General features: G+C 43.3%; 2 protein-coding genes across 5 annotated transcripts in view; both read left to right on the top strand.

Moving 5' to 3' along the window:
- The first annotated feature begins 918 nt into the window (after nt 1-918).
- On the top strand, nt 919-14,853 carry cldn15lb (claudin 15-like b). Of its 2 annotated transcripts, none has more exons than XM_060942189.1 (5): nt 919-1,135; nt 12,795-12,959; nt 13,052-13,133; nt 13,816-13,929; nt 14,401-14,853. In XM_060942189.1, exons 1-5 carry the CDS (start codon nt 919-921, stop codon nt 14,486-14,488), a joined length of 666 nt encoding a protein of 221 aa, XP_060798172.1. In that variant the 3' UTR covers nt 14,489-14,853. The 2 variants fall into 2 exon arrangements, with proteins under 2 accessions (XP_060798172.1, XP_060798171.1); XM_060942188.1 differs by lacking the exon at nt 919-1,135 and adding an exon at nt 1,514-1,980.
- Nucleotides 14,854-15,390: 537 nt separating this feature from the next.
- atg16l1 (ATG16 autophagy related 16-like 1 (S. cerevisiae)) overlaps nt 15,391-27,572 on the top strand; it is a 31,735-nt gene continuing 19,553 nt past the window's right edge. For 2 of the 3 annotated variants that reach the window (XM_060943306.1, XM_060943304.1), the window contains exons 1-6: nt 15,391-15,562; nt 16,665-16,773; nt 16,876-16,969; nt 17,058-17,163; nt 17,299-17,372; nt 21,133-21,384. In XM_060943306.1, coding sequence (XP_060799289.1) covers nt 16,668-16,773; nt 16,876-16,969; nt 17,058-17,163; nt 17,299-17,372; nt 21,133-21,384 — 632 coding nt within the window. In that variant the 5' untranslated portion in view covers nt 15,391-15,562; nt 16,665-16,667. Of the gene's footprint in view, nt 15,563-15,875; nt 15,965-16,664; nt 16,774-16,875; nt 16,970-17,057; nt 17,164-17,298; nt 17,373-21,132; nt 21,385-27,572 lie in introns of those variants that run through there. The other variant, XM_060943305.1, reaches the window with a different exon arrangement.

The raw sequence follows: 27,572 nt of genomic DNA, 5'->3' as shown, positions 1-27,572 counted from the left end.
TGTGAGTGTGAATGGTTGTTTGTGTCTATATGTCAGCCCTGTGATGACCTGGCGACTTGTCCAGGGTGTACCCCGCCTTTCGCCCATAGTCAGCTGGGATAGGCTCCAGCTTGCCTGCGACCCTGTAGAAGGATAAAGCGGCTAGAGATAATGAGATGAGATGAGATGAGATCAATTCAAAATGGCTTCCCATGTTTAATTTCCCTGAGACTTCTAATGTTTTCCTCATGATCTCTGATGGTAGTTTAATGGAATATCTTTTTTCTAATGGTTGCTGATCACTAATGTAATTTTACTCAGATGTTAATCATTGGGTTCTGGTGGTATTTAATAATAAGCAGCACATAATGGAATTCTAGAGAAATTCATTAATCCATGAGTAATATATTTTAGCATTAGCCCATTTTTTGTTTTTGTTTTTGACACAGCATTAACTCCATCCTTGGTCTAGGTTTAGGAGTAAAGGTTTATGGGTTGAGGTTATGATTTTGGATTAAAAGAATAGTTTGATGAAATAAGAATATTTACACAATTTTATATGTTTGCTTCTTCATGTAATGGAAGCTTCGAGTAACGTGTAGCTCTTGGTTTTGCAGATTAGGTTACAGGGGCTAGGTTTAGGATTAGAGATTAAGAGTTGGGATTAGAGATTAGGATTTGTAATTAAAGATTGAGAGTTAAGGTTAGAAATAAAGAGGTTGGGATTTGAGATTAGAGGTTGGGATTAGAGATTAAGGGGTTGGGATTACAGATTAGGGATTGGGAATAGAGATTAAGCAGCTGTGATTAGGTTTCCAATTTTCCCAGAGATTAGAAGCTAGTGGTTAGAGAAGAGGCTCACTAGATTTCATTTTTGGGTTTAACTTATAATATCTCCTTTCCATTTCTCTGTCTCAGTTTCTGTCTTTCTTCACAGTGATGGCGGAGGTAATGGTGGAGGTGATGGGCGTCGTCCTGGCCATTCTCGGTTGGTGTTTGGTGTCGAGCAGCACAAACTCAGCCATGTGGCGGGTACACACACAAACCGAGTCAGTGATAAAGAGCAGCTCACAGTATGAAGGCCTGTGGAAGAGCTGCAGCTCCAACAGCATAGGGGTGCAGTGTGTGACATACCCCACCACACTGGGGCTGCCTGGTGCGACACACACACACACACACACACACACACACACACACACACACACACACACACACACACACACACACACACAAACACCAGTGATACTCAGAGATGTATGATCAAGTTTGTGATTGGCTGACCAACAAACCTAAGCTCCATCCCCAGGAACGTGTGCCACTCTTCAGAATTGTGTGATCACACCGATAAGGCAAACCGTAAACTTTGAGAGAACACACTTGATTGAAACCTAGATTCATTTCCTCTTGCATCATCGTCATCGTCGTCATTTTCCTCCCACCTGTTGTCGTGGTAACTGTGGGATAGTCTCAGGTTTATGAGTTTATAGCCCTTCTGAGTAAAATCTGTCTCACACGTTCACAGAGAGGACACTGTCGGACGGTTCACACTTTTGGGATTTATTGTAAATACGCTGTTTTATGCTGAGGTTCTAGCATGTTATTTAGAGTGTGTTGTTCTCTATGACAGTGTGTTAGCTATTTGGATCTGTTAGCGGTAACTGTAGTGTGTGTGTGTGTTAGCTCTGTTGTAGGATTTGTTCTTGTTTACACTCAGGGTCTGTTAGTGCATTGTGCTGTAGTGTGAGGCAGCTTTATAACAGTTTTGCTTTAGTGTGTGTGCGATCATGTCAGTGGCAGTGGAGTTGTTGGGCTTCTTGTTGTGTGTGGGTGGGTGGCTGCTGAGCGGCATCAGTTTAGCGAATAACTACTGGCGCGTGTCGTCGCACACGGACAGCGTGATCACGTCCGTATGGCAGTATGAGAACCTGTGGCAGGCGTGTGCGGAGGCCAGTACAGGCATCAGTAACTGCAGAGAGTTCGAGTCCATGCTTGCTCTGGATGGTAACACACACATACACATGCACACTATTCTGCTACTACTAACCTATTCTTTCTCTACCTAATCATATGATTAGACATTAGCAGATGAGTTCCATTTTTGCTCTCCAACCCCAATACAACGTTCCGAACCTGGTTAGAACAAAATGAAGACACTTTTAATCTTGTTCCTTTTCCACAAGCTATCTATAGGCACAATACAATAAAATAGCAGCATAGGAATGTTGGTAGTTGTGTTTCAGGTCACTTTCGGATGTTGACTTGCTTTTTATTTGAAAAATCAAGTGTAGCCTATGATGTGTTTGAATTTGCAATTTAGTCAGAATGCCCATATGTATTCTACGTTAGGTAGCTAAATTGTAGACTAAACTGTAACTAAAGAAGGCAACTGGACACAAACACAACATCCCTGTGCACATCAGATCCAGTAACGCTCTGAGTCAGAAATTGGTCCACCCTAAGGACAGAATACTCAGGCACAAACAGGACAACGTAGTGTACACAATTCAATGCAGTGAGGAATGCACTGTACACTAGGGAAATGAAACAAGGTGCATAGCTCAACACAGGAGAGCCAGTTCCTCAGGACAGGACTCTATTGCCGCTTTTCCACTACCAACGCGGCTGAGTTGGGCTGAGCCGTGCCGTGCTGAGTCGGGCTGAGTCGAGCTGAGCGGGGCTGTTGGAGTTGCGTTTCGACTACAACCGCGCTGAACCGTGCTGGCTGGAAGTGGGTGGACACATTGGGTGGAGTTAGCGAAAGTGGGTGGACGTCAGGTGATGTCGTTAGGCTGCACAAACAGTGACATCAGTGATCTTTTAAGTGGTAGTCTCACAACCCGGATAGTAAACAATGCACATGGAGTCGTTAGTGTTGCTGGTCTTGGTGCTGTGGCTTGTTGTCACCGACAACGCCAACAGATACTGGCAAGAGCGTATAGATGAGGCGAGGCGCATGAGGCTTCATAATTCTCGTAATTCTCCTTCTTCCGGGTTTACGGTGTTTACAGATCCCAGCGTGCTCGCGGGGCATGTGTGGGCATGTGAGGACACTCCTCCTCACCAATCAGTGCACAGGGGAGTGTCTCCTCATGCCCCTAGCCTCACTCAGCTCGGTTTGGCTCGCTTCAGCCCTACTCCAAAACTGTGCGAGTTTTGGGGGCTGAGCAGGGCTGAAGCGAGCTGAGTCGTGCTGTTCTTAGATAGTCGAAACGCGAGCCGTGTCGGGCTGAAGTGAGCTGAAGCGAGCTGAAGTGAGCTGAAAAAGGGTAGTGGAAAAGGGCCATAAAACAAAGGACACTTGTTTCAGGACTGCAATGTACACATTGTAGGTGGTTTGAAAGAGGAGTAAAAGAAGCCATCTTCGTCAACCTGGAATGACCATCACTGAACAGATGAGGTGATCTGAGACACCATTTATCAGCCACCTACAATGCAGTCCTTAGCACACTTCCCAGAAAACTGAATACACATCCACACCAAGATTCAGCTGACTTCAATGACTCACATGATGGCAGAGAGAGACAACGATCCACAGATCACCCTAACGACCCTCTAGGCTGCTAACACAGTTCACACTCGGCCTTCAGTGACCCTAACACCTACAGGATGACTGAGAGGATCAACGACTCATGTGGCCTCAATCAGTGCATTTACATGCACATAGAGAAAATCGAATTCCTGCCGTAGCTCGACTGAAATTGAAGTTCTAAATGCCATGGAAGCACCTTAGCTCGGCTGAAATCGAACTGAACTGGATTTCTCGTAATCGAGCTACGCGACCTAGATTATGCGATTGTAGCCGAGCTACTTAGTGCATGTAAACCCTATCGAGCTACGTAGTCGAGCTACTTACTTCAGCACTGCCCCTTCCGGAAGTGACGAGTGACAAGACCACAAGCGGGAAACACAACAGCCTCGGTCGGCATGACAACAGTAGTAGTAGCGAGCAGCAGAAGAGGTCAGGAGGAACAAGGAGAACGAACGTCGTCGTTCTTCTTGTGAACACGGAACTGATAACTTTGTTTACACTCTTGAACAGCTCTTCTTCATGACGACAACCGGAAGTGTACCAACACGATGGGGCGTGTAGCGCCACCTGTGGCTCGGGTGCACAATGTACCTCACACAATAGCTCGATTTCCTTGTGTGCATGTAGGACTGGATTTCTCTGGCACCCCTGCTGGGACCCTTAGCTCGATTACCGACAGCAGCTCGATTTGGATGTGCATGTAAACGCACTGAGTGACTCTCCTTAGGGTTGCTTTTAGTCCACTAGAGGATAAATACCTGGAACTCCCCACTAGTCAGACAGAAGCCCTTCGGATGAGAGGTGAAACGTCCTCAAAAATTTCAAGCAAGTCCAGTTGCCTTCTTTAGCTCCTACAGTTTACGATGACCTGGATGACTGAGAACCTTCGCAGACATATTAGCTAGCTAAACTATTTTCCTTAACTAGCAGCCCTGCTTATCTGTCTAAATCATTTTTTAACAGAATGGACTTAAGCTTAACGTACCTTAAAATTACATCTTAGCAAACAGAAATGCTTTGAATACAGTCAAATTTAGCTAATAGTTCCTAGTATAAGATTATTAAACCTATTTCAAGCCATTATTTTTACTAAATTCAAGTTTGAAATTATCTTATTTTATTGGCATGTAATAAATAGTGAATAAATAGAAAATCTATTGTCCAATAGAACAAGCTAATTTTCTAGAAATAATTTTAATAATCATATATTTGCTCAACTGTACTCTTATAATCGGAAATACTAGATATATTTTATAGCTTAATTTATAGATTGTGCACAGTTTGGAAGTAAGGCATCAGTAATAACCTAGTAGACTATAAAACAAATGAAAAAATAACATTATTAACAGCTAACAGAAATCAAATTAACATTTTTTCTTTGCTTGTTTCAAATGATTACTTTTGCAGTTGCATTTTTGTTTTTAGTGAAATACTGTTGTGTTATTTTCATGTCCCGACCTGATTTAGTGGTCTGTCAGGAAGTCCTGTTTGCAAAATTCGATGTGTTCTAGTGTTTAGGATGTAGCTTTGAATTTTACATAGACTTTCTACTAAAAACTGAACATTAGCTTGGTTTTGATTCAGATATTTAATTCAAAACATTTTGTAAAAAAAAGTGTGAACATACAGTACTGTGCAAAAGTCTGAGGCACCTTATTTTTTTCATACAAAATTTGTTATAGATTTCTATTTTATGACTTCTACATTATTGAGTCAGTACAAAAACATTTTAGAGTTCCAGACATTTGTTTTCCAGCAGAAACTTAAATGTTACAGAAAAAACAATTGTATCTGAGCAGCATATTCCATAAGAGAGCACTTTTCAGATTAAAAAATTAAACATAATGAAGGCTGCTGGGTTTTGGTGCAAAATGAAGACGCAAATGTGACAAAGTGTCCAGAAGAACTGTGGCTGGTTCTGTAAGATGCTCAGTAAAACCTACAGCTCATTTCCGCATAAAACTGCACTCACTGGACCTGAGACGACTACTATTATTATTTTTTTAAAGCAAAGGGTTGTCTCACACCAAATATTGACTTTGTTTCATTTATTATGGCTTACTGATTACTGTTTATAGTATTTTTTTTTATATTGAAACATTTCATTTCATTGTTTTTAAGCCATTTTTGGTCTGCAGCATTTCTTTCCATGTGCCTAAGACTTTTGCACAGGACTATATTTGTGTTTTTAATCTTACACAAAAACCCGAGGGTTCCTGTTAGAATTGTTGTAGTATCTTTCGGAAGAAAACAGGGCAATATCAAATGTAAAGATACCAGAGAAAAGAGTACAGTGAAGTGCAAGACTAGATACACAAAGCATTGTTGAACAGCAGAAAAAAATTCTTTGTTAAATCAATTATTTTTTTCTTCCAAGTGGCGCAACAGAAAAAGGTTGACCCTAAATCGCAGGTTCGAATCCCATAGTCATCCGTAGCCATTCAAAAATTGACATGGTGGGATCGATGTTATTCTGCTGTCAATCACATACGTGCTGGTTCACAATTCGTTCAACTTGCGAGCCAGCTGAGAACCAGTTTGCTTTTCCACAGCTCGCGGTGCTAAGGGAAGCCACGTCATTACGTCGCTGTATACGTCAGTTACGTCGCTGTATACATCAGTTATGTCGCTACGTTTGCATAAACCTTGGCGCGAATATCGAAGCAAAAACAACGCGGAAGAAGCAGCAGCAACAACAACAACAATAATAATAATGGATGACTTCGTGTTTGTACAGCTGCTGCTTCTCGTCGCTTAAAAATGGCGATCTTTCGCGGTCTTGTTATTGTTGTTGGTCTTAACAACTCCCCCCCCCCCCCCCCCCCCCCCCCCCCCCCCCCCCCCCCCCCCCCCCCCCCCCCCCCGCTGACGTAAGTGGTTCTTTCCTCTGGCCCAGCAAAGAGCTGGTGCTAGCCTGGAACCGGTTTTTCTGGCCCCAGAGCCAGTTCTTTGTCAGTGGAAACAGAAAACCTGGTTCCAAACTAAGCACTGGCCCCGAACCAGCCCTGGAACTGCTTTGGTGGAAAAGGGGCAACAGTGACACTAACCAGTTATGGGCATGTATAAAGCAAATGTATGCAGAAGAGGGTAGAGTGCGCTTTCTTCCAAGTGTGTTACGTTGCCCTGTGATGCAGCATGAGCTTGGTTTGGTTGGTGTCTTGGAGGAAGCATGTGGTGTTCGGGGAGACCCGGCTGATGGGTGGGGATTGGCCAAGACGAAACTGACTGTAGTAGAGCAGTTTATTTGTGACTGCTGTATAAAAAAAAATGAATCAAAACTTTTGGTTTGCTCAGAAATGTTCTGATGAGGTCCAAACAGCCCCAGAATTAGATTAAATCAATCTTATTTTTCAAAATTTGATTTTAATAGAATCTTTAAAAGAATAAGGAAAACGGATCAATATCATGTTATAATGTGAAACTTTTTTTGTAAAAAATGTTTTTCACACTATTATGACATGCAAACTTATCATCTGTTTCTGCTTTTGTGTACTCGTTTCTTTCTCTGTAAGATCAAAACATTAGGTGTATAATAACTCCATACTCGCTACCATGGAGTCGAGCCCATGCATTCTAAGATAGCTAAGCACTAGCTAGAATGATTTAGTTATCTGTCCAGAAAAATGACACGTCAACATCTAACCTTGCTCTATCTTGCAGTTGCGCTCACTAGGCAGGATTTCCTTTTCTTTTCCACTGGAAAGAGAACCAAATCCACCATGTGTCACAGTCCGGTCCGGTCCATCCATGCCTGAGTTTGTGGGACTCTCATGCTGGCTCCAGGCCGGATCCAGGCCAGGAATTCAGTCCTGCCTTGCTGAAGACCATTTTCCCTGAAGCAGCACTCCCACACCTGCTACCACTTCTCTCACATCAGCCAGGGCCTTTTTAAGAACTGTTTGGAGCTACTCCAGTTGCCAGACTGTCTCCTGTAGACTTTCCTCACCTTGCTACAGCCTTTTGATATTGTGCCTTCTTGATTCCCCCTGCCTGAATTGTTCCTTGTTTTTTCTTGTCTAGTTTTCTGTCCAGTTTTTTGCCCCGTTGTACCTGCCTGTTCTTTTGGATTGTGTTTACACTTCCTCTGCCTGGATTTCCCTTGTCCCTATGTTCTTCATTTTTTTGTGAAGATTTTTCTGTCCTGTTTTTGTCCCTGACCATGCCTGCCTGCTCCACTGTGTTTTTGACCTCTTGGCCCATTCTTTGACCACTGATTTTTGCCTGAGCCCTATTGTTCCTCTGCCCTCTACTTCATTAAAGAAGTTTTTCTCTGAACACTGCTTATTTTGAGTCGGCTCTTGGGTCCTCACTTCACCTCAGCTCGCCACCCCTGACAGCACAGTCTGGCCAACATGGACCCAGCAGATTTCGCCCAGCTAAGAGCAGCGGTGCAAAAACAGGGAGCTCTCCTTGGGACCCCCCAGCAGGACATCCAACAGGTGAACCAAAACCTTGTCACCACCTCTAACACTCTCAATCTTCTTGCCACTCAGCTACAACAGCTTCAAGTAATGTCTGCTCCTACACAACCCCCTCTGCCTACCACTCCCCCAGCTCCTGCTCCAGCCCTCTTCAGAGAGCCGAGACTTCCCGCCCCACAGCCATACGACGGAGAACCAGGTACCTGCCAATCATTTTTATCTCAATGCTCACTAACCCTTGAGCTTCAACCGCGGGCCTTCCCTACAGAGCATTCCCGAGTCCCCCATGTCAACTGGACTAACAACGCCATTTTAGGATGGAGTCAATTCTGTTTATCGTCATGCCTGAGATCTGCCCTCCCTCACGCCGAGCTGCTCCAGCCCACCATTGGTAAATATCCTGACCTCTCTAACGTGCCTCCCGAGCATAATGACTTAAAACCTGTGTTCAGCAAGTCTCAAGCTGTTTCCCTTCCTCCCCATAGGCCCTATGACTGTGGAATTGACCTTCTCCCTGGGACTGCACCACCTAAGGGGCGAATTTAGTCTCTCTCTCCTTCTGAAAGGCAAGCCATGGATAAATACATCACCGAGTCCTTAGCAACTGGAATTATTCATCCCTCTTCTTCTCCTGCAGGGGCAGGATTCTTTTTTGTGGAGAAGAAGGACAAATCCTTGCGCCCTTACATTGATTACCGTGGGCTAAATGACATCACCATCAAGAACCGTTACCCCCTACCTCTCACGTCTATGGCATTTGAGTTACTCCAGGGAGCCCAGATTTTCACCAAGCTAAACCTGCGTAATGCACCACCTTGTGAGGATCAGGGAAGGGGATGAATGGGACGAATGAAAGACGGCGTTCAACACCCCCACGGGCCACTACGAATATCTCGTGGTTCCATTTGGCCTGACTAATGCTCCCGCGGTTTTCCAGGCCCTCGTTAATGATGTCCTGAGGGACCACCTTAACCTTTTTGTTTTTGTTTATCTGGATGATATATTGATTTTTTTTCCCGCTCCCTTGATTAACACCGCATTCACGTCAAGCAGGTCCTTCAACGACTCCTGGAAAATAAACTCTTTGTGAAGGCCGAGAAATGTGAGTTCCATAGGAGTTCTGTCTCCTTTCTGGGTTACATTATCTCCCCCGCACAGATTCAGATGGACCCCCTGAAACTCAAGGCAGTTGCTGATTGGCCCACCCCATCCTCTCAGCGAGAACTTCAGCGGTTTCTTGGGTTTGTGAATTTCTACAGGCAATTCATCAAGAACTTTAGTATGGTGGCTGGGCCCCTCACGGTTCTAACTTCCACCAAGGTCCCTTTCAGCTGGGGGGAAGGAGCCGAGAAGGCATTCTCTGAGCTCAAACGAAGGTTCACGTCAGCACCCATACTCTCCATTCCAGATCCGTCCCGGCAGTTTGTAGTTGAGGTTGATGCTTCAGAGTCAGGGGTCGGGGCCATATTGTCCCAAAGATCGGCTAGTGACAACAAGCTTCATCCTTGCTCCTTCTTCTCTCGTCAGCTTTCCCCCTCTGAGAGAAACTACGACGTTGGCAATAGGGAACTGTTGGCCATTAAACTGGCCTTGGAAGAATGGAGACATTGGTTGGAGGGGTCAGACTTTTCCTTCATCGTATGGACAGATCACAAGAACCTTGAATACCTCAGGCCTGCCAAGCGCCTCAATTCTCGTCAGGCCTGATGGCCTCTTCTTTTCATGCTTCAAGTTCACACTTTCCTTCCGCCCAGGCTCTAAGAATGGTAAGCCCGATGCCTTGTCCAGAATCTTTTCTCCCCTCCAGGAGGAATCGACCTCCCCTGAGACCATCCTTCCTCCATGGTGCCTGGTGGGGGCCGCTCAGTTAGAGGTGGAAACCCTGGTCCAGAAGGCCCATGAGCAGGACCCAGGGCCCAGTAATGCACCTCCTAACCATCTTTTTGTTCCTGTTTCTGTGTGGGCACAGGTGTTGCAGTGGGGTCATGGTTCCAGAGTGGCATGCCACCCAGGAGCAGCCCGGACTCTGGCACTCATCTGACAACGTTTTCGGTGGCCATCCATCAAGGAGGACATCCAGAAGTTTGTGGCAGCTTGCGACATCTGCGCCAGGAACAAGACTGGCAACAGACTCCCTGCCGGCCTACTGAGACCCCTTCCTGTTCCCCACCAGCCCTGGTCACACATAGCCCTGGATTTCATCACAGGACTCCCTAATTCAGGTGGCAATACTTGTATCCTCACTGTTGTCGACCGTTTTTCTAAAGCTATTCATTTTATCCCTCTGCCCAAGCTTCCCACTGCCAAGGAGACCGCTGAATTGCTGATACTCTATGTTTTCCGTCTACACGAACTCCCCTCAGACATCATATCTGACCGCAGACCCCAGTTCTCTGCCCAATTCTGGAAGGCTTTCTGTAAACTCATTGGTGCTTCTTGCAGTCTGTCTTCAGGTTTTCACCCTCAAACCAATGGACAGATGGAATGGGCCAACCAGGAGCTGGAAGTAGCTCTCAGGTGCATGGTGTCCAAGGATGCTGCCTCTTGGAGCAAGACCCTTCCTTGGATAGAGTACGCTCACAACTCCTTACCCACATCTGCTACAGGTCTTTCTCCCTTCCAGTGCTCTCTGGGTTACCAGATACCACTCTTCCCCATCCAAGAAGAAGAAGTCGCCATGCCCTCTGCCCAGGTGTTTGTGCGCCGCTGCAGGAGAACATGGGCATTGACCAGGAAGAAGCTCCTACATTCTGTCAAGATGTTTAAAGAGCAAGCCGACAAACACCACTCGGCAGCTCCCATCTATCGGGTTGGGCAGCGGGTAATGCTCTCCACTTGCCACCTGCCCCTCAAGACGGTCTCCCACAAATTGGCTCCCCAGTTCATAAGACCTTTCCCTGTTTCCAAGGTAATTAATCCCTGCTCTGTAAGACCGTCTCTGCCTGTAACCATGTGCTGTATTCACCCAACTTTCCATGTCTCCCAAGTCAAACCCCTTGTCTCCAGTTCCCTGTTGGGGGGTACTGTCACAGTCCGCTCCGGTCCATCCATGCCTGAGTTTGTGGGACTCCCATGCCGGATCCAGGCCAGGAATTCAGTCTTGCCTTGCTGAAGGCCATTTTCCCTGAAGTGGCACTCCCACACCTGCTACCACTCCTCTCCCATCAGCCAGGGCCTTTTTAAGAACTGTTTGGAGCCACTCCAGTTGCCAGACTGTCTCCTGTAGACTTTCCTCACCTTGCTACAGCCTTTTGATATTGTGCCTTCTTGATTCCCCCTGCCTGAATTGTTCCTTGTTTTTTCTTGTCTAGTTTCCTGTCCAATTTTCTGCCCCTGTTGTACCTGCCTGTTCTTTTGGACTGTGTTTATGCTTCCTCTGCCTGGATTTCCCTTGTCCCTGTGTTCTTCATTTTTTTGTGTGAAGATTTTAATGTCCTGTTTTTGTCCCTGACCATGCCTGCCTGCTCCACTGTGTTTTTGACCTCTTGGTCCATTCTTTGACCACTGATTTTTGCCTGAGCCCTATTGTTCCTCTGCCCTCTGCTTCATTAAAGAAGTTTTTCTCTGAACACTGCCTGTTTTGAGTCTGCTCTTGGGTCCTCACATCACCTCAGCTCGCCATTTCTGACACCATGTTTGCCCATGCTGACTTGTTTTGGTTAAAAGTAGATCAAACACCCAATGGTGGTCACGTGATATTGTTGCTTGCATGCTTCGGCAATCTCTGGAATCGTAAAATGCGGAACAATTTTTATCTTAGCAAAATATTTACACACAGGATATACGGTGTGTATATGCAATAGTGAAACATCTTGAAACTTCAACAGCAATAGAAATATGACATTTTATCCAGAATTCAACTTTGCACTCAAAACTTTTAAATTCACTCTCAGAAAATAAAGTACATTATTGTACCTTTAAGGGTACAGTGGCCTGTGACTGGATCAGTACTCTCTGAGGTAATTAAGGTACCCTTTATATGTTACTTGGGAACGTATTTGTACAGCCCTAAAAAGGTACACATAGTTACCTTGAGGTCCAATAATGAGCCCTAGAGGGTATATTATGCCGCTTTTCCACTACAAACGCGGCTGAGTCGGGCTGAGCCATGCCAGGCTGAGCGGGGCCGTTGGAGTTGCATTTCAACTACAACCGCGCTGAACCGTGCTGGCTGGAAGTGGGTGGACACATTGGGTGGAGTTAGCGAAAGTGGGTGGACATCAGGTGATGTCGTTAAGCAGCGCAAACAGTGACATCAGTGAGCTTTTAAGCGGTAGTCTCACGACCCGAATAGTAAACAATAAACATGGAGGACATGGAGTCGTTAGTGTTGCTGGTCTTGGTGCTGTGGCTTGTTGTCACCGACAACGCGGACAGATACTGGCAAGAGCGTATAGATGAGGCGAGGCACATAAGGCTTCAGAAATTCTCGTAATTCGTAATTCTTCTCTTTCCAGGTTTGCGGTGTTTACAGATCCCAGCGCGCTCGCGGGGCATGTGAGGACACTCCTCCTCACCAATCAGTGCACAGGGGAGTGTCTGCTCACGCCCCCAGCCTCACTCGGCTCGCTTTGGCTCGCTTCAGCCCCACTCCAAAACGGTGCGAGTTTTAGGGGCTAAGCAGGGCTGAAGCGAGCTGAGTCGTGCTGTTTTTTGGTAGTCGAAACGCGAGCCGTGTCGGGCTGAAGTGAGCTGAAGCGAGCTGAAGTGAGCTGAAAAAGGGTAGTGGAAAAGGGCCATTAGTGTAGACTGTAGCTTGAGGGACTGAAATGGACTCCTACTGTACCCCTATTTCTGACAGTTAATGTTGTGTGTGTGTGTGTGTGTGTGTGTGTGTGTGTGTGTGTGTGTGTGTGTGTGTGTAGCCCATGTGCAGGCATGTCGTGCTCTGATGATCATTGCCCTGCTGCTTGGCCTCGCCTCAATCCTCCTCTCCACCATGGGACTGAAGTGCACCAAACTGGGTGGCATGAAGGAGACGAGTAAAGGACGACTCACACTCACTGCTGGAGTGATGTTCATACTGTCTGGTGTGTAACACACACACACACACACACACACACACTGTGACTGAGTATAATGTGTGTGTGATATGTTGAGAGACTGTTTGTGTGTGTTTTAGGTTTGTGTGTGCTGACGGCTGTGTCATGGTACGCATCACGCATTGTTCAGGAGTTCAACGACCCCTTTTACGTCGGAACAAAGTGAGCAAAGACACACACACACACACACACACACAATGTTGGAAGGTGTCTCCAGTGTTAGTGCTTTGTAACAATTGACACTCTTAGGACATTTTTTTTTATTAACTGATGTTGGAACGACTGATTATAGCTGCTATAATGAATGTGAGTATTGGAAGTATTCTGTTTCTCAGACCTTCCAACATGAAATGCAACTAGAAATGGATAAACATTCTAAACTTTGGTACGTGGTAAAAGAGGAATGAAACACTTCAGGAGGTGCTGTCGGAAAATAATCAGCATCATGGTGGGAATAGTAACTTCATCACAGCATCAGACTGCTGATTCTTTTCCCGTTATTCACAGTGGCTTTAGTGAAAGGTTCAGAGAAGATGATAATGCTGTGATAAAAGCAGCTGAACACTGTTTATGAGCACGATTATGGACACCAGGAAACTCTTCACTGTTGTTTAAGGTGATGAAAGGTAAGTGATTTAGCTGCAACGAGAAAGCAGGAGGAAAGATGGAGGAAAGGGAGGAGAGGAAGAAATGAAATAAAGGACCAGGATTGGAAGATGAGATGATAAAAGGAGAGGCAATGGGCAGGAATGGAGAGCATCAGCTACAGGCCAGAGTTCGGTCTTCTGGATGGAAAATCTTGATATAAAACATGGTCTATATAACTCTGTGTGTGTGTGTGTAGATCCGAGCTGGGTACTGGTCTATATTTGGGTTGGGCTGCGGCGGTGTGTGTGATTTTGGGAGGAGCCATGCTGTGTGGATCATTCAAGAGAGCAAGATCACCCAAACCTGCAGGGTATGTATCACACACACACTTTGAACTGATAGTCATTTATATGCTAAACTGCATTATTCAGTCTGTAAACTGTTTTCTGCCAAAGGCACGGAAAACTTTCTTTGGACAAAAGTAATGGCGCCCTATAAACCGAGTAAGTGTTAGTGTGTGTCTGTGGTAGTGGAGTCGCTGCAGTGGCTGAGCTGCATTATCAGAAAATGTAGTGCACTCACCATGTTTATGATGCGCTCTTTCACTATTTAGTTGTCATCTTGTCTTTATAAGCTCTCTGTTAACTTTGCCTTTTAGGATGTCTTGTGACTTTTGTAAATCTGGCAGGAATTTTTAGTTCTCTGAAAACATTTATATACAACTTTAAATGATAGTAATGAGAAATGTAACATTAATATCCTACAGCATTGATGTGTCTATAATAATAATAATAATAATAATAATAATAATAGTGTGTGTGTGTGTGTGTGTGTGTGTCAGGGGTTACAGGTATAAGTCATCAGCCAATCAGCAGATCTATAAAACGGGAGCTCCGTCGGAGAGCAGTAGCTCCAGAGCGTACGTCTGACCCCAGAGCTTCTAATACACTTGACACACAGAAGAAATGAAAACCATCTATAAAAACTCTTTCTGACACATACTGTGTGTGTGTGTGTGTGTGTGTGTGTGTGTGTGTGTGTGTGTGTGTGTGTGTGTGTGTGTGTGCTTGTGAGTGACTGTGTGTGTTGTTTTGTGGCGTTACACATGATGTCTTGTGTTTATGTTGTTCCGTGAATAAATGTCTGTGAAATTGCAGGCTCATACCTTTGCCTTCATGAATGCAGATGGGGTTTTTTGTGTGTTGTTGTTGTTGTTGTTGTTGTTGTTTTGAAGGGGCTTTACAGGATTTTTTTTAGTAATAACAATAAATTCTATTTATATAAATTCCATTGTGGGTAATTAGAGTAATTGATAATTTCAGGTAATTGTTTTCCATATGGGGGATTGGATAATATTTTGGAATTTTAGTGAGGAATAAATTGTGCATATTTCTTTTATTATGTTTGATATGAATAAATCAGAATGAATAAACTTGCGCCATCTGCTGTCCGTTTATTTAAAATGTGGTAGGAATAAATGTGACTCATGGAATATGGTTTAATAATTTTAATAAATGCTTTTTATTTTATTTGCTATTTTATAATAATAATAATAATAATAATAATAATAATAACACAGCATGTTTACAAATGTGATGTTAAGCATGCTGACTGAAACTAGCAGTTTATTACTTTAATTTATTGTACAAATATGAATCAGTTCTTTTCTGTCCTTGGTGGGGAAAATTATTTCTGATTTTTATTTAATTAAAAACCAAAACCAAAACAAAACACCTAGTTTTAGTTTCAGTTCCGCCGATTACCAAATAAGGAGTTCCGGAAAAGTTGTTTTCGGGATGAGGGCGTGCTCAGCTTTACAGCCGGAAGTGATTCTGTGCCTGAGTCAAGATGGCGGCTCCAAATGTGTCTGGAGTTGGTTAGCCAACAGAGGACTTGATGTGATTTCTTTCTGTTTGTTTTATTTTGCGCGTATTAACGAGGATTCTCTCAAGAAGTGTTTAAAAATCTCGAGGACGCTTTTAATCTCACTGAGCTGCTAAAAGGTTTGTGCTTTAAAAACAATTAAGTCTTATGCTAGCTAGCCAGCTAAAATTTTTAGCTAGTTGTCCTAACTGCGGAATGTTTATTATTTTAATTCCGTGCAGTTAAACTGTATATGTTGTCTTGTATAAATCAATTACAAAAAAAAATCCAGCAGTCTGTTTTAATAAAAGTTTCCCGTCACTATTTGTTCAGGATTGTTTCGCCAAATTACAAATCGGAGCACTGCGTCCATTACCGCGCATGCGTGTCAGAGTTACTTTGGTGCAACAAGTGCGCATGCGCAATGCAGTTCTGTCACATTTAGCCTGGTTACTCTTAGCTAGCTACCCACATAGTGTTCATGGTTAATATTTAACGTTAAATAGTTTTTTAAATATATTTTTCGCGATTTTTTTGAGAAGGTAAAGGACTAAATTTATCCGTGTGATTCGTGGAGCGGTTGGGTGATGACATGGCAACTTTAGTTAGCAGGGTGGCTAACATGTTACCTCAGCTTGTTTACCTGCTCATCCGTTAGTCAGCAAAATAATGATTTAATATTCTTTAAAGATGTAATATTAGTGACTGTAATATAACTCCTGTATGAGTTTAAGTAGCCAGTGTTGAGTATTTTCCTCACTTTCCTGCGATTAGTTTGTCATGTTTTGTTTTAGTTTCACTCACTGTGGTGGAAGTAAGTCATGTGTTACTGTTGGTTATTGACACATTTCAGTTTCACAGCAATATAGGTTTTTAAAATATACTGTATCCTTAAAAAAAACGTGTTGAATGTTTTTGTTTGTAAATATCCGGGTCTGTCCTGGATTAAGCACGTGAAACATACCCTCTAAATATTTTTAAATGTGCTTATTAAAAAAAAAACCCCATATATTTCACAAATTTAATGTGAAATGACTGGTTTGTTTTGCTTATCTCGAATTCTAGACACACATAACAGTTGGCTCAAGTCACGTGACATGACGTCAGTGATACCCAGAGCCCGGTTTGTTTGATAGACAGGTTGTCAAAATGTCTCACAGCTGATAAAAAAAAAAATGCTGTCTGTCAGAGTGAGACGAATGATCACACTTACTGTCTGTGTGTGTGTGTGTGTGTGTACAGGCGATGGCGGGTCGCAGGGTGGAGTGTGTGTGGAAGAGGCACGTGGCGGAGCAGCTGAAGCACAGGGACCGTGTACAGCGACAGGCCTTTGAGGAGATCATCCACCAGTGTGAGCAGCCATAACCTTGTTACATGCTTTATTCACCACACGTGTACATACACAGGCTGTGTTTTTCTGTCTGTCCGTCTCAGAGTGTGTGTATTTCTGTAGATAACAGGTTGTTGGAGAAGTCAGACCTGCAGTCCGTGCTCTCAGAGAGACTGCAAACAGAGAAATATGAGCTACAAAACAGGCATGACGTCAGGTCGGTGACAACCAGCCAAGCCACTGTGTTTGTTTATGTGAAAGGTGCGTGTGTTTATTTTGGTAACAGTGTGTGTGCGCGCACACAGCCCGGGTGCTGAGTCGAGCCGCTGTGACCTGTTGCAACAGGAAATGTCTCAGATGCGAATCAAACACCAAGAGGAGCTCACAGAGTTGCACAAAAAACGTGGAGAGGTGAACACACTAAACACACACACTGATAATCAGAGTCTGTGAAGGAGCCATTAGTGTTTACGTTTTATTAATTTCAGATGAGATGATGAGTAATGAGGCTCTGATGAACTGAAGTGTGTGTGTGTGTGTCCCCAGCTGGCCCAGAGTGTAATCGAGCTGAATAACCAGATTCAACAGAAAGACAAAGAGATACAGAACAATGAGGCCAAGTGAGTATCACATGACTTTTGGTGTGCGTGTGTGTTCATTTTGATTTATTTTAAGTAGTTATTAAATCGTCACTGGCTGTCTACTAGTACTGGGATTTGAACTCAAAACTTTAAATTTCACTCTCGTTCATTTTCACTAGTGTATTTTGTATAAAATCAGAATGTGAGCGACGGCGAGGTGAATCGTAGCCGAGTATCCGTGGAACACAAACCGTTTTCGTTTGACCTGAAATGAAACAATGGTTCGTCCGTCACGGCTCACCCTGAGGGGAGGTGAAACCAGACAGAAGTTGTTTACAGCAGTATCTGGGTTAGACACCACCGCAAACGGCACAGTTATAATGATACAAATAAACAAAAATCCCCTGGTGGAGTAACTCCGCCTCTCTGAACGCTGACTGACTGAACTGATGTTCAAGAATTTCGAACAAAACATGGGTTTTTTTTTTAAACATGCAAAGTGTCACTGATATTACTTTTTTGTATTGGAAATAAAAAAAAAAGGTATATTTTGTCACAAGAATGAGACTTCATTAAATCAACCGTGGTTACATTTCCATATTTAATAATAAGACGCAGGATTTCTGGCTTGTAGCTGCGTTCCTGCAGTTTCTGAAATATCAAGTGGGCGTGGCCTTTAGGGGGTGTGGGAGGGGTGCTGCTGAAAGTTACAAAGTTCAATAACTCATTACGTTTCAACTGTTGATGTCTGATAGATGAAATTCTCAGGGATTGTTGTCTTGTATAAGAGGTTTCTAATTTCTAAAACAAAAGGTTCAGAGTTGCATATTTGCCAATTGATGGCCTGCTGACGAGACGGAGAGTTTGTGTGTGTTTCAACAGATGAGGTGTTTGTCTGAAAGTTTGAGTTCTTTCACTTAGTCGCTAAAAAATAAATAAGTAAAAACATTAACCCAAGTAACACATGAAACTTTGAAGGATCTGGTATAGATGTACAGTCGGAAGTCCAAAGCAGAAAACAGTTTAATTTTCAGCAGATTGTACATTAGGAAATGTGCAACTGCGAACCTTCAGTTTTAGAAATTGAAAACATATATAGAATTAGAAAACAATCCCTGAAAATTTCACTCATCCAGCATGAATAGTTCAAAAATAATGACTTGAAGTTTGAATTAAAAAAAAAAAAACATTAAAATCAGGGCCATGCCTTAAAATATCTCGGACAATAGTGTAGATCTCATCTCATTATCTGTAGCCGCTTTATCCTGTTCTACAGGGTTGCAGGCAAGCTGGAGCCTATCCCAGCTGACTACGGGCGAAAGGCGGGGTACACCCTGGACAAGTCGCCAGGTCATCACAGGGCTGACACATAGACACAGACAACCATTCACACTCACATTCACACCTACGCTCAATTTAGAGTCACCAGTTAACCTAACCTGCATGTCTTTGGACTGTGGGGGAAACCGGAGCACCCGGAGGAAACCCACGCGGACACGGGGAGAACATGCAAACTCCGCACAGAAAGGCCCTCGCCGGCCACGGGGCTCGAACCCGGACCTTCTTGCTGTGAGGCGACTGCGCTAACCACTACACCATCGTGCCACCCAATAGTGTAGATACAAGCCTAAAATTTTGCACACTGTTTATTGAAGAGAGTGACGCACTTTCCTGAAAATATGAAGCAAATCTGAGTCTCGGTCGGTCAGTCAGTCAGTAAGGCGGGCTCTGATTTCACATGGAGTGACACACAAAAAGAATCTTTTTTCCATTAGAAAATGATGGATTAAATCCTAGAACAAATGGTAACAATTTAGGAAAGAAATGTAGTTTTGGAACTGAAATTGTGACATTTCTTTTGTCAGGATTGAGTTTATAATTTATCGGATATTTCAGTAGTATTCAACTTTTTTTCTAGAAAATTTTTTTTCCATTTGTTGCCTGTGACCTAAAACTCAAACCAGTAAATATTTTGTGTGAAATCTAACATCACATTCTTTCTCACTCCAGTGAAAGTTTGATTTCCTGATTTGTCTTATTTGGGAATATCTGGAAAGTTTTCCTTCACTAGCGATGTTAAGTGTATATTTACACTACCATTCAAAAGTTTGGGGTCACCCAGACAATTTAGTGTTTTCCATGAAAAGTCACACTTTTATTTCCCACCATAAGTTGTAAAATGAATAGAAAATCTCGTCGAGACATTTTTCTGGCCATTTTGAGCATTTAATCGACCCCACAAATGTGATGCTCCAGAAACTCAATCTGCTCAAAGGAAGGTCAGTTTTATAGCTTCTCTAAAGAGCTCAACTGTTTTCAGCTGTGCTAACATGATTGTACAAGGGTTTTCTAATCATCCATTAGCCTTCTGAGGCAATGAGCAAACACATTGTACCATTAGAACACTGGAGTGAGAGTTGCTGGAAATGGGCCTCTATACACCTATGGAGATATTGCACCAGAAACCAGACATTTGCAGCTAGAATAGTCATTTACCACATTAGCAATGTATAGAGTGGATTTCTGATTAGTTTAAAGCGATCTTCATTGAAAAGAACAGTGCTTTTCTTTCAAAAATAAGCACATTTCAGAGTGACCCCAAACTTTTGAACGGTAGTGTATCTGTACAACTTGGCAACTAGAAAACCTCTTAGCTTGTTGTTGGTGTCAAGTTTTACTGTTTAAATATGATTTAAGGCAGTGTGTGTAGGGGTGTTCACACGGCAACTTTTACTCCGGTGTAGCACCGGGGCTGCCCCGGTAGAGCGTTCACACGGTACAAAGTTATCCCGGTGTCGCCCCTGAAAGCTGCTTAAACCGGTGCAAATCTAACCCTGCTCGGGAGGTGGTTTAAGAAATTTACTCCGGAGTAAATGCTAGTTTGCGGGGCAGCACCGATATAAAATGGGACGTCTGAACGCTACAGGGGTAGACTCGCTACACGTCAGGAGAGTTCATTACATAAGGGTATTGCATAATTTGCATCCTGGTATTTTGCGCTCCCAAAATGGCGAATATCAACAACAACAGAACTGCGTGTCTTCCAGTGTTGCCAGATTTGGCAGTTTTAAGTGCATTTTGGCGGATTTGAACATATTTTGGGATGGAAAACGTCAGCAATATCTGGCAACACTGGTGTCTTCATCCACGTTGTTTTCCCGGCGCTTGGTGATGCCATGACAACCGGGAAAAAGAAGTACATTTTCACGCATGCGCATATTTCATTTCCGCATTATTACTATCGGAAATGATAGTAATAAAAGGAAATATCAAAACTTTATTACTATCAAAGGAAATGATAGTAATAAAGTTTTTGCTACTATAACACGGTCGCAGAAACTGCCGTGTGACCGCAAGTGGGGCTGCACCGGTGCTAACACGCTTCTCTCTAGTAAGCAGGGTTGTGACGTGTGAACGCTGCGCAAAATTTACACCGGTGTAAGATATATCGCAACAAAATACATTGGTGCAGCATCGATGCAAATATGTGTCGTGTGAACACCCTGTGTGTGTGTGTGTGTGTTGATAATGTTGATCTTTAAAAATCCCATGAAACTATAAAGGCTGTTAAGTTATTCAGTCTGTTCCAGCAAATTAATGTAACACACGACAGACTGTGAAGTTCAACACAAGTGTGTTATACTGCAGCAGTTTGCCATCAGTGACGATGTTTTTCATTTATTACGCAGGACACGTTGCACTTTTTTTTTAAATTTTATTGTTCTGTTTAATATTGTGGAACGTCCAAGAGACAAGTTAATGTATGTGTGTGTGTGTGTGTGTGTGTGTGTGTTTGTAGGATGTTGAAGTATCAGCAGCAGATCTCGCAGCTGGAGGGTGACTGCCGCGAGCTGCGCAACAACCTGTCGGACCTGGAGCGAGCCAATCAGACACTGCGGGACGAGTACGACGCGTTACAGATCACCTTCAGCGCTCTGGAGGAGAAGCTGCGCAAAACCACTGAGGACAATCAAGAGCTCGTCACACGCTGGATGGCTGAGAAGGCGCAAGAGGCGAACCGGCTCAACGCGGAGAACGAGAAGGACTGCAGGTCGGTGCCACACACACACGTTCACACTGCGAGCATCACGACTCAAATCTGATTCATTTTCTCTTATTAATGTGTCTCTTCAAGGTTACAGCAGAATATCAAAAGGCAGCATTCCAATTTTTTTTTTTTTTTAAACTTTAACGAAATTAAGTTTATTAGCCCAGCAATGTCACTTGAAGGGTTTTTTTTTTTTTTTTAAATTTAAAAACCAGTCTTGAAAATATTCTGACCAATCCAAATCTCAATTTGTACACTTTTTCTCAGTGGTTTTGAAAGAACAGCCTTTTTTTTTTTTTTTAAATTAATTACTTGAGCAAAGTTTCCAGCTTGAAACACTATCAACATCATCTACAGCGTGTACAGAACACGTCTTCGTGCATATCACGGGTAAATTCAGGAGCGAGATCAGTGTAATTCTCCTATTTTATATTAAACTTCGGTCAAATATCTGTCGCAGTTTGTGCATTTTTTTTTTTTTTTACCTTGCGCAATACCAGAAAAATTCAGTTGAAATCAAGCCATTTGAGGCGAATTGGTCCGCCTCTGAAAAAACTTGCCATTTGGATTTCCCGGCAAACATTGATTTTCGTGACGTCGCGTGCGGGACGCCTCCCTCTGAATCCTACGTCAGCGCTGGTTTGTTTATGAGAAAACGACCTGGTGGTTTTCTGCAAATTTCTTCAACGTTATCGCGTAATTATTAAAATGGTTAACAGATGTATCGTAGGAGGGTGTAGCAACACCGATCTTGATGGGATTAGTACTCATCGTTTCCCAAAAGACCGGACAATGAGAGAGAAATGGGAGCGCTTGGTCTACACAGGCTGTGCACTGAAACCGTGCAAAGCTCTCGCAGCCTGCTGGCGCTTCCGCAGGTGACGTCACGAATCTGGCTCCAGACTCCCTTGGGATTTTTCCAGACGCGTTTTGTTATTTTATTTTTTTCTGCTGTAGACAGATGGCCTTGTGCAAAATTACCCTTCTGGATGAGTGTGTAAAGGGACATTCTTTCATATAAAAAAAACACGAAATTGGTCTAGAATATGTCCTTTAAAGACTGCACTTTTCTGCCCTTTTTTTTGGGGGGGGGGGCTAAAGCAATGTTCGAGGGGGCGTGTTTACTCCTGGTAACGTTTATGTTTGTTTTGTGCTAACATTTATCAATGTGAATTTTTTTCTGTATCCTCACAAGAAAACAAGACGTGTCGTATCGTGTCTTGGACGCCTGGTTGTGTTCTTGTAGGTCCTGCTTGTGCTCTCGAGCGTGTCTAAATTTACACATGAGAAGACAAACTAATGTAAACCTCGGCATGATGGAGCCGATTCGGATCGTATAGTTTGTACGGGTTACTGCAGTTTGATATCTGGAATGTCCTGCCCAGGTTAAATTGTTTTTTTTTTTTTTTAACTGTTAACTTTTGTTCGGCACACATTAACAAACAAACATGAGTCCAGGTCGTCTCGGTGTTCTCAGTATTACATTACAGTCCTACGTTAACCTGTACGCGTTATAATCTGAGGTCGTTTTTATGCCCTGAAGTCAGTCCCAGAAAGCACGGAGCTTCAAGCAGAGCATGCTAAACTCGACTTAATGTCTGTACTTTATACGCCTTAACACAAACGTCAAGCATGTGAAAATGTCCACATCGAGAGGACACGCTTTATAAAAATTTAAAGAAAAAAACTTAATTAACTGGAAGAAAATCATTCTAATGTAAGGCTACATCCACACGACAACGGCAACGAGATGTTATTTAAAAATATATTGCGTCCATATGGCAACGCAACGCTTGCTGAAAACGATGCAATACACATGCCACACCTCTAGGGGCGCTGTAAGACGGTCCCTTCGGAGACACCAGAGCAATAGAAGAAGTAAGGACGCATGCGCATAAACTATTATGCGCGAGACTTCATATTAGCCACAAAGTCAGGAAAATCTGTTCGTAAAATTACATCATAATGACCAAATACAATGAAAAGTATTTTTCCAGTCTCACCTGTGAAAGGTAATGCCATGTGATCTCGTTTGGACGGCAAACCTGTTGGTACAGTTAAACGCAGCTAATCTTTATTCTCCGCTTTGACCTATCCAATATGGCGGCGAGGATGACGTATGATTCTACGCGGAAGGCGGCGTCTTTAATGGTCTGGAATAAATTGAATGCTACACGTTGATGGATTAATTTGTTGTTCTACGCCCTTTTTGAGGAATGTATTGTAGGACTTAAACCAACATCTGAAGAGGTGAGATCGCTCCTTTTTTTCCCTATTTTTGCTGGCGGGATTGACTCTGCCCTAAGGGCAGAGTCTCTCTCTCTCTCTCACTTTGCACCATTACACAATAAATATTCACAGTGAAAATATTTTGTAAGCGCGTTTCATGAACCAAGTTATAGGATTTGTTGACAACTCGCATCGAGTTCATTACACTTCTACCCGGCGTGAAGCACTCACAGTCATGTGGTTGTGACGTCATCGTAAACAAATCCGTTCTACTCATCCAGACGACTTCACAACGGCAACGTTGCCAGATCTTTCCACTCTGGAACCTGTTCTCAAAAAGATTGCGTTTTGGGCACCCAAAACGCCGGTGCCGTGTGGACGCCAGGCCTAAACGATAAGCAATTGTATCGGAGTCACCTGAATCCGTTGCCGTGTGGACAGGGCCAAAGTTGCATTGTGAATATTTACACGCGTGAACGTGGCGTGTTTCAAAGGTGATCACTTGCTCATTCACCAAAGCACACACATCTGGATAATGAAAGGAAAGTGGTCTGAGGTTACAGATGGGTGTTCTGACCAATCCATCAGGACTCCTAACAGCGGCAAGTTTCTGGTCATGTGACCTTTCAGACCTGCAAAGTTCTACAGTAAGAAATTCATGTCCATGTTACGTTTATGTAATAGACCGGTTGTGGACGAGTTAAATTCTTTGCTCGCTCAGTGGGAATGTGAAAACGTACCAGAAATCTAATTAACTTAGCTACTGGAGATAGAAATGTAATTCAACATCAAAGCTGACAGTTAAGTTAGTTAACAGGAATGTGCATTTATACAGTTAACACTATAGACAGCGAATGAATGAGTGTGTGCTGGAATCCTCTGGGGAAAGAACAGCTTTATTCATCACACGTACACTTGTGAAATCCCTCTCTGCATTTAACCCATCTGAAGCAGTGAACACACAGACGTGAGCCATGAGCACACACACATACTGTATACCTAGGGCAGGGGTTCCCAAACTTTTCCATGCCAAGGCCCCCCCAAACAGCATTAGCTTCTGGCCGGGGACCCCCTTTGCAAACCCACAGACAATACTACAAAATATGTAAAGAAACATCAACTTTTAGAATGTTTTCTCTTACTTTTATTCAATATTCAATAATTGTTTCATTTGTTTAGCATAAGAATATTATTAACTACCGTATTTTCTGGACTATAGAGCGCACCTGTATATAAGCCGCATCCGCTCTATTTAAAAAAAAAAAAAAAAAAAGATATACAAGCCGCACCGGGCTATAAGCCGCAGATATCTATGTTGAAAAATTAGATATTTACTGCATGTACAGAACGATTTTGTACTGTAAATGTACATGTATGTACCTGAACAGATTCTTTCCGAACAGTGCCTTTTAACACGGCAGCAACTTTGCTGATTAAAACGGAACAGAACCAAGAGAAAATAACCGGTATTTATTTACCTTCATTTCTCCTGTGTTTGAAACCACAAGTCACTTTAATCAACTTTGCTGGATTTGAAAATAATTACCAGTTGGTAATTTGTCGTGCGTGTTCTATCTGCTAAAGATCTGCTAATTCTTCTTTGCATTGATTTTTCGTCTATCTTATTTTTGATTCTACTTCCGGTTAGAGCGCCCCTAGTGGTGGAAGAAAAATCCACAGAATAGGAAAAAAGTAGCGGCTTATAGTCCAGAAAATACGGGTAACATGTTTTCAACACACATTTTCGCACTGAACAATAAACTTTTCAACAAACTGTTGATAAGAACAGTACAAAAGAAATCAAACCACTCTCAATTGTGTGTGTGTGTGTGTGTGAGTGACAGACGGTTTACACTAGTGGGAGGGATGGGCTTGGTGGCTCCTACATAGTTTGTCAACCCTGGGCTTAATCTCCATCAATGCCATGCGCATGTCATTGTCCACATGTAGACGTGCTCTATGTTTGGTTTTGAGTACCTTTTAAAGTTGAAAAGCCAGACTCACACAAGTACAGTGGTGCTTGAAAGTTTGTGAACCCTTTAGAATTTTCTATATTTCTGCATAAATATGACCTAAAACATCATCAGATTTTCACACAAGTCCTAAAAGTAGATAAACGCTACGTTCACACTGCAAGGCTTAATGCTCAATTCCGATTTTTTTGTGAAATCCGATTTTTTTTGTGAGGTCATTCACATTAACAAATATATGCGACTTGTATGTGATCCTCAGTATGAACGAAAAGCGACCTAAAAGTGTTCCGCATGCGCATTGCAGGATACGACGACGTCACACGCAGTGAGCATGGCCAGTGTTTACGGAAGTAAAACCGCCCGGTTGCAGTATGACTCATCCAATCTAGCTTGAATAGCTGTATCCCCCCAAATGGAAATCAGCTCCCTAACCTCTGCGTCCTTCCATTGAGAAGATTCAGAACCTTCACAGCCCGAAGCGTCCCTCGCATTGATGTCATGCGCAGGGGCGCAGATACGTTTTTTGAACTGGGGGGGACAAAGCTGCCAGCAAACCAACCCCAACCCCGATATGCCTGTCAAACTTGTTGTGGGTTACTATAGCAACCAAGCTCGAGCTCGCAACCTGTGCAGTCTGCGCAGCTCAACCAACTGAATATCAGTCTTTGTTTTGTTTTATGTGAGTTGTTGCAACTATGTATACACTGCCGTGCACCTCAATAAACCGAATGGTAATTAGTCTTTTGATTTTTCCGTGAGGTTTGCCTTATGCAAAGTGGGGGGGACCGAACGAAGTGAATTTAAATCTGGGTGGGACGAATCCCACCCGTCCCACCCTCTATCTGCGCCCGTGATTATGCGCCATGTTGTTGTAACTTTTTTTGAGAGACCCGCCGCCTACTTCAGCGCAGAATAGTGACGTTTGTGGCTTGTTGATGACGTGTAAGTCGGATGAATGCGACCTGGCGGTTCAGACTGAAGTCGCATATGAAAAGAGCGGATAGGAATCGGAATTAGGACCACATATCCAAACGGCCTGGGTCAGATTTGAAAAAATCGGATCTGTGTCGTTCATATTGTCAATAAAAGATCGGATACAGGTCACATATGGGTGAAAAGATCGGATTTGAGTCACTTCAGCCTGCAGTGTGAACGTAGCCAAAGAGAACCCAGTTAAACAAATGAGACAAAAATATTATACTTGGTCATTTATTTATTGAGGAAAATGATCCAATATTACATATGTGAGTGGCAAAAGTATGTGAACCTCTAGGATTAGCAGTTAATTTGAAGGTGAAATTAGAGTCAGGTGTTTTCAATCAATGGGATGACAATCAGGTGTGAGTGGGCACCCTGTTTTATTTAAAGAACAGGGATCTATCAAAGTCTGATCTTCACAACACATGTTTGTGGAAGTGTATCATGGCACTTCCACAAAGGAGGTTTCTGAGGACCTCAGAAAAAGCGTTGTTGATGCTCATCAGGCTGGAAAAGGTTACAAAACCATCTCTAAAGAGTTTGGGTTCCACCAATCCACAGTCAGACAGATTGTGTACAAATGGAGGAAATTCAAGACCATTGTTACCCTCCCCAGGAGTGGTTGACCAACAAAGATCACTCCAAGAGCAAGGTGTGTAATAGTCGGCGAGGTCACAAAGGACCCCAGGGTAACTTCTAAGCAACTGAAGGCCTCTCTCACATTGGCTAATGTTAATGTTCATGAGTCCACCATCAGGAGAACACTGAACAACAATGGTGTGCATGGCAGGGTTGCAAGGAGAAAGCCACTGCTCTCCAAAATGAACATTGCTGCTCATCTGCAGTTTGCTAAAGATCATGTGGACAAGCCAGAAGGGTATTGGTTTTGGGGACGGATGAGACCAAATTAGAACTTCTGGTTTAAATGAGAAGCGTTATGTTTGGAGAAAGGAAAACACTGCATTCCAGTATAAGAACCTTATCCCATCTGTGAAACGTGGTGGTGGTAGT

Source organism: Neoarius graeffei, chromosome 16 (assembly GCF_027579695.1).
Source record: "Neoarius graeffei isolate fNeoGra1 chromosome 16, fNeoGra1.pri, whole genome shotgun sequence".
Lineage (NCBI taxonomy): Eukaryota > Metazoa > Chordata > Actinopteri > Siluriformes > Ariidae > Neoarius > Neoarius graeffei.
Note: the sequence above shows the minus strand (reverse complement) of the source record. Positions and strands in the feature narration are given on the sequence as shown.

Coding starts and splice junctions, on each gene's coding strand:
- cldn15lb (XM_060942189.1), top strand. CDS start 919: ATGGCGGAGGTAATGGTGGAGGTGATGGGCGTCGTCCTGGCCATTCTC. Junction 13,134..13,815: donor CCCTTTTACGTCGGAACAAA/GTGAGCAAAGAC, acceptor GTGTGTGTGTAG/ATCCGAGCTGGGTACTGGTC. Junction 13,930..14,400: donor AGATCACCCAAACCTGCAGG/GTATGTATCACA, acceptor TGTGTGTGTCAG/GGGTTACAGGTATAAGTCAT.